Genomic DNA, 11028 nt, shown 5'->3' with positions numbered 1-11028 from the left:
TGGGACAACAACACTGGTCAATGCAGCCCCCTCTGCTGCCCCCCGCCCTTCACTTGTTCAGAAGGGAACCAGGCCCTGCCAAGGCTGAACTACCCTAAAAGGCCATCAGGCATCTGGCCAAAGGCGTGAGCTGCCTTTTCCATGTCTCTAGGGCAGCTCAGGAAGCAACAACGGTGGCCTGTTCCGCTGTGGAAATGCTGCCCAACACCCTGCTGCAGGGCATCTGCCTGGCTTGCCTCTCCAGGGCTGTCCACACTGCCTCTCTGGCACCACAGCCACCTCTCATGCCACTTCCCTTCCCACCCCCTCAGGCCTTCACTTGGAGTCTATCTTAACGTAGGAGCATATACTACCCAGGCAGGAAGGACCAGGGCCCAGCTTAGAGGTCAGGGCAACCTCCTTGGGAATCTGCCCAGGCATCCACGCACACCTTGGGGTGCTCATGAGTGTGGGCATGCATAGTGCAGACAGGAAGATACAACCACAGATTCTTACGGAAGACCACTACATGCCAACATGAAGGATCCAAATACAACAGCTCAGTTCTGCATGGATGAGTCCCACAAAGTGTTGACACTATGCTGAGAAAGCCAGACACAAGAGAGAACACTGTACATATACATGTTCAAAAACAGGCAAAACAAAGCTATGGGATGAAAGTCGGGGAAGTGGTTTTCGTCACCTCTGATGTGTCCTTTCCTGCACATATATAAATTAAAAAGTTACTATTATTTATTAAACAAAGTTCATACGGACAATTACAACCCAACTCCCATCCTCCTTATCGTTCTACTTCCCTCTTTCTTTTTGGTGTTATGATGAAACCCACAGAACTTTAGGCTTAGAACACATCTTAAAAAGTCATCCCACCTAGGCAGTGCCTGACTGGCTCAGTTGGTAGAGCATGAGACTGAATTTCAGGGTCAAAAGTCATAAGTTGAAGCCCCATTTTGGGCATAGAACTTAATTAAAAACAAAGTCACCCCATCTAATGTCTGCATATTTGTCCATTTAATTAGGCCGTCCACATACCTGAGGGAAGTGGCCATATTTTCCACAACTAACTCTTCTTCAGGTGCAACAGCCACACTTTTTCTCTCAGAATCTTTTTGCCACTGTGGTTTGGGTCCTCTGAAGACCCTGGGGGGTTGTCAATGTTAACATCAGTGAGGTTCTCAGAGCTGGCCTGGATGCTGCTTTTCCTGGCTGCCCTGTGATGCTACACAGACCACAGATTGAGCCCAAAGTCTTTCTCACATGTCTTGCTGTCACATCCCATTTCCAAGATCTTGTTGTTAATTGTGTAGCTGGGTCTCACTTTTCCTCTCAGACTGTCATTATGGTTTGTTGAGATCTTCTGGGATCTTCCATTCCCTGTCAGTTGTATTCATGTCATGCAGGAATCTGACTATCGCTCTATTAATGGCCTCATCTGAGACATGGGGTCTGTCCCTACCGACCTGTCAGGGAAGACAAGACCGTGGGAGCCCTAGGGGCCTACCCTCCAGGACAGCACTCTGATGGCCAGCAGCACCTTGTGAAGAGCCTAGCTACTTCAGCATTGCTCAGCCCATCTTTCTTACGTTGTCCTCAGGATACGACGGTAGACTCTACCAAGTGCCTTACAAGAACCCAGACAGTCCTCTCAAGAGTACTATTCTGGTTGGTCTGTCAAAACATAAATGAGGCTAGTCTGCTATGATTTATTCTTAGGAATCCTAGAAAGCAGAGCTTCCTTCTCTGTGTATGTGCTCACAACCATCCCTGGGGAATGATGGGGGGGGGGGGGTGCCTCGAGCCCGCCATGCTCCTTCTGGATAGTCCCTCCCTACCTCCCAAGGTCTCCGTGGACTCAGGGGACCCATCTGCTCCTCTCAAAGGATTGATGTGGAACGTCCTTGTACCACAGGGGACTTAAACCCATTCCACACAGCTGGATGCAGACACACGGTTTCCTCCCGTGCTGTCTTAGGCTTCAATTCCCTTTGATCAATAGTGGAGTCCAGATGAAAAATTATGCTCCTTGTCAGAGAAAAGAAGCAAAATAGGAATTATGTAGTGTCGTTCTCTCTTCATCAGTGTCAATATATCACTGCCAGCACCAAACAGCACTCCTTGCCTCGAAAACAACTATGTGGAAGCCCGTTCTGTGGGACTTAGTTTTCTCCACCGGCAGCATCACTGGTCCATGCTGTTTGTCCATCTGCTGTTTTTGCGTCCCACTCTCCATCTTCCACATCTTTTGAAGTCCGAGATCATGCTTGAGCTTTTGGTGCAGCCCCTGTAGCCTTTAGACATTTCCCACTTTTTCCTTACTGGGTTGGTTTGCAGTGTGCAAAGTGGTACCACACCATCTCCGAGTCTGCCTGAGCCATCTCTCTCTTTGGAATTGGCTACTAAAAACCAACTCTGTGCTTTTTGAGATCTGCCCTCCAGAAACAACCGCTCCACTGGCATTCCCTCGACTCCCGCCTCCCTATCAGGCTCCAAGGGCCCAGAGGGCAAAGTCCCAGCTCCTCCCTCAAGATGCCCACATCCCAGTCAGCAAAAGTGCTGACAGTCAGGACCTGTGAAGGAGGCATTTCTGGAGAGATACCTTGGTCTGAGCCTAGTCTTGAGGGTGAGGAAGTGCTAACCAAGCAAAGAGGAGAGGAATAAGGGAAGACAGAATTGATGCTGAAAGGCTCCAAGACAAATCATGAGTTGAGGTGGCTAGAGCATGGGAGGCTGCCTGGGACGCTGGGCAGGGGATAAAATACGATTTTGAGGGGATCCCTGGGTGGCTCAGTGGTTTAGCGCCTGCCTTTGGCCCAGGGTGCGATCCTGGAGTCCCGGGATCGATTCCGTCGGGCTCCCGGCATGGAGCCTGCTTCTCCCTCCTCCTGTGTCTCTACCTCTCTCTCTCTGTCTATAATAAATAAATAAATAAATCTTTAAAAAAAAAAAAACGATTTTGAAATAGGACACAAGAGTCCTAGTATTGCCACTGTTTGAATTTCATCCTGAGGACAGATGCCTGAGGGATTTTAATGAAGCAAAGTAGTGATGTGGCTGGCTCTGCATCTCAAGGGAGGCCACACCACCGGACAGTGCAAGTGCAAGCATGGGTCAGACGGGGGACAGTCTGGAAGGAGGTAGCAATCCAGGGGTGCTGTGGTAAGATCTGGAACTGTGTGAAGGTGATGGGAGAGGTGACTGTTGTTGGGGAGGAGGAGCTGGAGGGGACAAGGGGTGACCCCATACTTCCAGGCTTTAGAGAGTGGGCAGGTGCTGACACGGTCATGGAGCCACAGAAGACAGGAGAAGGTGGTGACATGCTAAACCTGAAATACTTGTCCATGCAGATTTGGTGCTTAGCAGGAAAGTCTGGCCAAAGGTATCAACTTGGGAGCCCCTGGCATGTGCTTGGAGTTGCAGCCATGGATATGGAGGAGGTGGGGTCTCAAGTCCAGTGCCCCTAGGAGGTGGAATCTGAGATGGAGGTGAGCATGAAGGGAATTTATGGCAGGAGAAGAGGAGACAGGTGCTCTTGGGATGACTTCCTGTGGGGATGAAGGAAGCAGCTATGAACCAAAGGAGAAAGCCAGGCTGGAATACACAGTCACAGCAAAGCCCTTGGCTGACCCCACAAGGACCTCTGGAGCTGACAATGTCCTTCAGAGACATCCCGGACTGAGGCAGAGGGGCAGGCACTGGGCTTCTCCCAAGAAAGGCACCTTGCCTCAGATAAGGTAACCATGTTCTGCAAGGCAATTCCTGGGGTGGGCTGGTAGGGCGACACTCAGCAGCTGGGGAAGGGGTGCCAGAGACCCAAAGCCAGGCCTATGAACAGAGCACCACAGCGCCCAGCCTGATAGCAAAGTAGTGTGTGGTGTGACTAAAGGAGGGGGACTGGGGCAGAATCTCCCCGCAAACCGAGGCTTGAGGAGCAGTGGAGGAAAGAATTAGATGATGGCAGCTGAGAAGGATGGACCAAAGAAGTGGAGTCTGGGGAATGATACTGTGAAGCCAAGGAAGAAAACAATAAGCTTGATCCTGAGAAAGGGTCATTAGGTCAGTAGTGATAAGGCAGTTTGGCTAGAGTACCAGATGACGTGCATCTCCTCTACTCCTTGCTTTTTTTTTTCTTTTTATATAAATATTTATTCATGAGAGACAAGAGAGAGAGGCAGAGACATAGAGGGAGAAGCAGGCTCCCTGTGGGGAGCACAATGTGGGACTTGATCCCAGGACCCTAGGATCATGCCCTGAGCCAAAGACAGACACACAAACACTGAGCCACCCAGGCATACTCTTGGGTCTTTAGGTCATTTCTATCACCCCCTACATGCATGCCCACTCATAAAGGTGAGCCAAATCCTCTTCAGCCACAATCCTTCATACTCCTGGCTTTATTGTTTTTCTTTGCTGCCCTCTTGGTTCCAGCATGGCCCCTCTGCCCCTAGACATGACCTTCATCCTGCCTCTAATTCCTCCGGATTTTGAGACCTTCTAAAATTCTAAGAGTTGGGGGACCTTGGCTGCCTCCTTCTAGAATGTTCTGGCCTTGTCCACCCCCAGAGCCTGAAATGTCTTGTTTTCTTATGTGAGAATTCCCTATGACACTCTGAGCTCTGAAGAATTCATTCTGTGTCAGGGTGGGCAGGGTTCAGAGTGCCTATTCTGGGTGAATGAAGTAAAGGAGGGTAGGGAGATGCAGGAGCTGTAGGGGTGAGGGTGGCAGCAGAACTGCTCCTCTAAGGTAGGAGATGCACGAGTGCATATATTTACTGAGGAAGAATTAGAGAATAAAAAATGAAAGGCACAGGAAAAGGGATGACTATAGGTCTGGAGGGGGCAGGACTGTTGGTGCCTGATATGGGAGGTCAGGTGAGCAAGAAGGAAGGTGGTGAGTCGTGGGTCAACTAGGTTATGTGTAGAGAAACAAGGGGCAGTGCTGTTTGCTAGAGATTTTAAAGAGATTTATTCATTCATTCATGAAAGACACACACACACACACATACAGAAGGGAGTGGGGGGGAGAGAGAGGGGGGGGGGCAGATGCAGGCTCCATGCTGGGAGCCCGATGTGGGACTTGATCTCAGGTCTCCAGGACAATGCCCTGGGCCAAAGGCAGGTGCCAAACCGCTGAGCCACCCCGGGATCCACACACCCCCCCGCCCCGTTTTTTTTTAAAGATTTTTAAAAATGTATTTATTCATTCATGAAAGACACACAGAGAGAGAGACAGAGACAGAGAGAGAGAGAGAGGGGAGAGATTTTAGTAGCAGGAAGTGTGGTGATGTCTGGAATCTGCTGAGGGCCCCAAGGAGGCTGACCAGCAGTTCTGAATGAGTCCTGGTCAGCCAGAGGGGTCAGGGGCCCAGGAGGGACAGGATACGTGTGGTGACACATGGGGAGGGAGTTATGGTGGAGCAAGGAGTCAAGGATAGACAGGCTGGGGGAGAATGTACTGGTCTAGGGCCTGTACCGAGGCGAGGCGGGGGTGGGGTGGAGGTGATGCAAGGGTGGGGACAGGACACCCTACGAGGAAGGTGCAGGCCCTGGCCCCTCCCTGAGGGGAGGGAGCAGCCTCACCCAGCTTGGGTACACGAAGGAACATGGGGGAAAGCTATGGGGCGCCCCATGTGTCCTGGCTCTTATCCCCAGTGTACAAAGACCTGAAGACTCTGAAGGCCACTTTCTCCCAGCGCTCCTGCACTTGTGCGTGAGCAGCCAGCTGCCTCCTTGCTGGTCAGAACCTGGCTGATCTGGCAGCCTGCTCAAGCTGGTTTCATCTTCTCCTCTACTCTGGATGCCACAGTTGAACAGCATACGCGGGACATTTAATAAACATTCGGGGGTGGTGAAGGAGGTGGGGCCTGGGGCCTGCAAACATCAGCCTGCAGCAGAGTGAAAGCAACCCTGAGCCTCCGCCCTCCCACTAAAAGGGTTCCTCGGAGTGGTTGCAGAGACTTACTCACAACACTTGCTGGAGACCCTGCACAGAAGCTCGAAGGGCAAGTCCCCTTCCCACAGGCCCCCGGAGTTACCCCAGAGGGGCTGATTCCCAAAACAGACTCTCTGCCAAGGGAAAGTCTTCCTATTGGCTCTATTTCAAATGGTTTGCTCTAGTATTTACTTTCATTTCTCATAGTTGAGCTCAACTATGCCTTAAATTTACAGTGCATCCCTGAAGTCTTGGTCAACAAGGTTGGGAGCAGGGTGTGTGTGTATGTGTGTGTGTGTGCCCATGCACACGTGCACATCACACAAATCTTGGTGGAAGTTCTCGCTTTGTGCTTAACCAGTCAGTAGACTAAGAATGTGACAGAATGTACAATACGTCCTCCTTCCTGGGGTCAGTCTGGGCACTGAGCCCAGTGGGGCAGCCACCACGAGGGCCTAACAAGGCTGCCAGCAAGCTCCTCCAACGTTGCTACCACAGGGAGCAGGCGGTGGGGCGGGGGCGGGGGGGTGGCTAGCTAAAGACCACAGTGAATACAGTGAAGCTGTAAAGAAGAATTAGAAGCTCTTTCTGATCCAATTTGGAATGACTGCCAAAACATACCTTGAAGTGAAAAGCAGGGCGGAGAGAACATTCAGGGAAGCATAGATGAGACATGGAGGCAGCCTAGGTGGCTACGGTAGGGGTACATTTTCGATAGGTGCTCCTGGGTGCCTTTTGAATTTTGTTCTATTTGAATGCTTTATCTAATATAAATAAATAGATAATACCCATCCATCTTTCGTTCTTTCTTCCTTTCTTTCTTTCCTTCCTTCCTTCCTTCCTTTTTCTTTCTTTCTTTCTTTTCTTTCTTTCTTTCTTTCTTTTCTTTCTTTCTTTCTTTCTTTCTTTCTTTCTTTCTTTCTTTCTTTCTTTCTTTCTTTCTTTCTTTCTTTCTTTCTTTCTTTCTTTTCTTCTTTTTTAAGATTTTACTTTTTCATGAGAGAGACAGAGCGGCAGAGACACAGGCAGAGGGAGAAGCAGGCTCCTGGGATCACGCCCTGAGCTGAAGGCAGATGCTCAACCACTGAGCCACCCAGGTGCCCCCCCATCCTTCTTTTTTAGCAAAGCTTGTGGCAGGAATTAATCACCGTAGTTGATGCGTCTGTTTGAAAGTGAGGTGAGGCTGTCCTATTATATTCACTCCTGGCATTGAAGGAACACTTAGCAAAGGCCCTGGAGCTACAAAGACATCCCCATAAATGACACAGATCCCTGAAATCAATTTGATTCAATTAACAGATGAACAACATCATAAATTTAGGATATGATGAAGGTAGTCTCTCAAATCGGCTGGGAAAGGTGGATTATGAAGACAAAAAAAGAGTTGGTGTTGGCCTCATTGGCTCTTCAGAGGTGGAAAAAATCAAATTAGATCCCTACCTCTTATCTTTGAAAAACAGATTCCAGATAGGATTAAGAACCAATAGTAACAAAGTTAATATTTTTATGATCTCGGGTAGGGAAGGCTTTTCTTTTCAAGACAGATTCAATTAGAATCAGCTCTCTATACCATCCATATAACTTTTCTGTCAAGCTAAATCTATTCTAAAATAAAATTATAAAAAACCCAAAACCTTAGTTTGCCAAAAGATATCATGCACAAAAGTTTAAAAGTGTGATGTAACAAAAAAAAATGATGTATAGACTTAGAAGAAAAAAATAGAGTGCTGAAACATATATAAGCAATTATTACTAAAGTAATAAGATTAATTGCTCCACAGAAAAGTGGGCAAGAGGCATCAAGATATAGTTTACAAAAAGAGAAACAAAAAAGGCCAATAAACATGAAAGGATTCTCAATTTCGTTGGCAATCAGAGGAATAAAAATCAGAACGACAGGATGACATTTCTCAGCAAATTGACTAAAACTTCAAAACAAAACAGAATACTAGCAGAGAAACAGACATTTTCATGTCCACTGATGGTATTATTAATTGATACAGTTTTTTTGGAAGCCAAATTTCAAATGTATATACCTTAGGACTGCAGTCTCACTTCAAAGAGTTTATCCTCTAGAAACATTTGCACAGATGTACAAAGCTGGTGCCCTGCATGACTATCCAGATTAGGGAGCTGTGTGTAGACTAGGGGACACTATATAGCTAAGAAAAAGAATGTTCATCATACACGTATATGTACGTAAAAGTACACATACATGTGTATGTATATACATATATGTGTGTGTGCATGTATGTGTACACATGAATGAGAAAAACGGGTGCCTTGTTGGCTCAGTTGGTAGAGTATGCAACTTTTAACTTCAGGGTTGTGGGTTAAATTTAAGCCCATTAGGCAAGGAGGGTACTTAAAAAAAAGAAACAAAGAAAGAAAGAAAAACAAGTACAAATAATGTGGCCTATTGGGAGCAAATAGGAAACAGGCTGGACACCATTGCCCTGGAAGCATTTGGACTTGGCTATTCCAGGTAAGGCAGAGATACAATAATCCCATGTATCCACAGAATGGACAGACTTTGAGGGAGGAGGGGACAGATTGCCACTGCCAGCGTTCATCCAGGTGAGAGACATGACATGAAAGCAGGAGCAGGTGGGACAGAGGTGGCTGAGACCCAGACAGGTGCCTGTTTTTACGGAACTGACATGGACAGGCAATCACAAACAAGAATTTGGGATTTGGAAATCAGAATGGACAGGATTTAGGATGAAGCTAATGGCTTCATGGCATGATGGGCTGGGGTGGGAGAGACCTCTAAGATGACAATTTCTGACTCTGCAACACAGTGGGCTAGCTGTTTGGGGTTGAGCAGGGAGCCTGGAGACAGAGGTCAGCTTCTTTAGATCATTTGGAAAGAAGTCCCATGCATCTGGGCTTAATGTAGATGGTGCCCACCAAGGTACTACTCTGGTGCTCATGCTTAAAGTTCTCAGAGCTTCTAGAAGCCCAGTTCTTTCAAGTATAGAGCAACAAGTTCCCTTTAAGGGCTTTGGAGAGGCCTCCTCTCTTTCAACCAGATTCACAGAAAGGGACTGAACTCTCCTTCTCAGGACTGAAGCTGAGCTCAGGATGATTGCACCCAGCAGGGCCCTGGGGATATGGGTCTGAATGGAATGCCTAGCCGGCTTCCAGAAGCTGCCCCTGGGGAGGGAGTTGCAGGGGAATGGCCCCAGCGGAGGGTTACTTGAAAGGTCCCAGAACAGGCCTGGTTGGAAGGGTGGGGAGGGCCCTCATTCCAGATGGGAGGAGAGGAGAGATAAGGAGTGATCTGCTCCAGAGAGGACAAGGACTTCCCTATGGCTGTGGCCTACAGTGGGGGAAGGAAGGAGGAGAGGAGAGACTGGGTGGGCCAGGTCCAGAGCAAGGACCCATCTCCCAGTGGGCTGTTTGTTCACCTTGTTCATTCATTTGAAAAGAATTTACAGAGTGCTGACTGTGTCAGGCGCTGTTCTAGATGCTGGAGGATATGGCCATGACTCCATACTGGAGGTAACGTGGAGAACAGGCACCATAAATAAGGAACAAACAGTAAGAAAACTTCTGGCAGAAAGCCATGCTGTGCAGAAAATAAAGCAGAATGTTGAGAGTTTGGGAGCGGGGACAGGGGAGGAGTGATGAGGGGACATAATGCTGCGGAGGTCTGAAGGACAAGAAGGAACCCTCTACCAAGGACTGGGAGCAGCAGGCAGGGGTGGGGAGGGGTGGGAACAGGGGTGGGGGGGGTGGCGATGCAGGCAGAAGCTAATTGTATAAGACAATTGTTTTGCTAATAAGACTATGTTAAGAAAATTAGGCTTTTTTCCTTTAGTAATGAACTCATTAGTGGGTTGTATTTTTAGTTCTTTCTCCTGGGTTTTAGAGATTGGGCAGGAGGGGGAGGTTTGTTGGGACTCAAGGGGAGGATTCTGGATCCCCACAGCCCACCCTGTCCCAGGGGAAGGGATGAGTGTCAGAGGGAGGAGGCAGAGGTGGAGGAGCACCCACCTGCTTCGAGAGGTCACGTCCAAGAAGAACTGCACGAGTGCCAGCAGGTTGTGGTGGTGACCTGACACCTTGCTCAGGGTGCAGCAGAGCTGCTGGAGCTGTGAGGACAGCAGGCATCAAGGTGGGTTGCAGGAGGGCGGCCTTCCACCCTGACTTCTCCACCAGTCCACTTAGAGTAAGGAGAAGGGGGGGTCACGGAGGCCAGGGTGAAAGGGAAGTTTCCTTGGCATCCTGCTTACCTCCAAGCCTGCTATTCCCATTTAGTGACTTGAGTTGCAACTTTAGTCCCTAGTGACAAGGCCATATGAGGCGGCTAGGGCTTGGGCTTTGGCTGCAGGGGATGGGGGTCAGGGGGCATGGTTACCTTCCCTGGCCACTCCTGGATGTTCTGAAGGAGCAGGAGCAGAAGCTGCTGAAGATCGGTCTTGGGCAGCAGGCGGAGCTCCACATCTAGGCCAGCTTGGCACAGCAACTCAATCAGGCCCAAGAGGTCCCCATCAGTGTAGGCCACTGGCTGGGTGAGGGCACACAGTGCCAGGAACTGGAGAGTGGAGAGAGTGCTAGGGCAGGGATGGCCTCCTAGGAGGAGGCCAGGCAGGGCAGGAGGGGCTAGGCAGCAGCTGAGAAAACCAAACACAAGACCCAGAGTCACGCCCTGCACAGGGTACTCAGATGGCAGGCCCAGTTGTGGGACCATGCGCTTTCTGCAGCATTGGTCCCAGCAGCCAGCATGGTGCCTGCACGGTGGTGCTGAGCACACTGTGGGTGCTTCATGGTACCTACTGCATCAAACTGCTGTCTGACTCACCTTACAGATGTAGCTCAGGCTAATGTCCAAGGCAATCGCTGGGGGGGTGTCCTGCTGCTCACTCCAGCTCAGGCTAATGTTGTTTTTAAGCACTCTAAGGTAAGACAAAAGCAAAGGGAAGGAAATGGGAGGAGGTGGATGCAAGGGGAGGACTGCAGCAGAGAGGAGGCCTGCCACTGCTCAGAAGCAGAGAGCCTGTGGATGATCCCTTCAGCCTGGAGGGGCTAATGCTCTGTGTGTGCTGGTCATCTACTGCTACATAACAAATGACCTAAAAATACAGAGGCTTAAA

General features: G+C 49.3%; 1 protein-coding gene across 1 annotated transcript in view; it reads right to left on the bottom strand.

Annotated features, from left to right (window-relative positions):
* The window catches only part of LOC121491749 (protein FAM178B-like), a 65295-nt gene that overhangs the window by 3821 nt on the left and 50446 nt on the right, over positions 1 to 11028 (bottom strand). The window contains 3 exon segments of the mRNA XM_041756939.1: positions 9869 to 10026; positions 10293 to 10469; positions 10737 to 10830. Of these exon segments, the coding sequence (XP_041612873.1) occupies positions 9869 to 10026; positions 10293 to 10469; positions 10737 to 10830 (429 nt within the window).

The sequence above is a fragment of the Vulpes lagopus genome, chromosome 5, assembly GCF_018345385.1.
Source record: "Vulpes lagopus strain Blue_001 chromosome 5, ASM1834538v1, whole genome shotgun sequence".
In the NCBI taxonomy this organism is placed as follows: Eukaryota; Metazoa; Chordata; class Mammalia; order Carnivora; family Canidae; genus Vulpes; species Vulpes lagopus.
The sequence above is the reverse complement of the archived record's forward strand: the minus strand, read 5'-3'. Positions and strand labels throughout refer to the sequence as shown.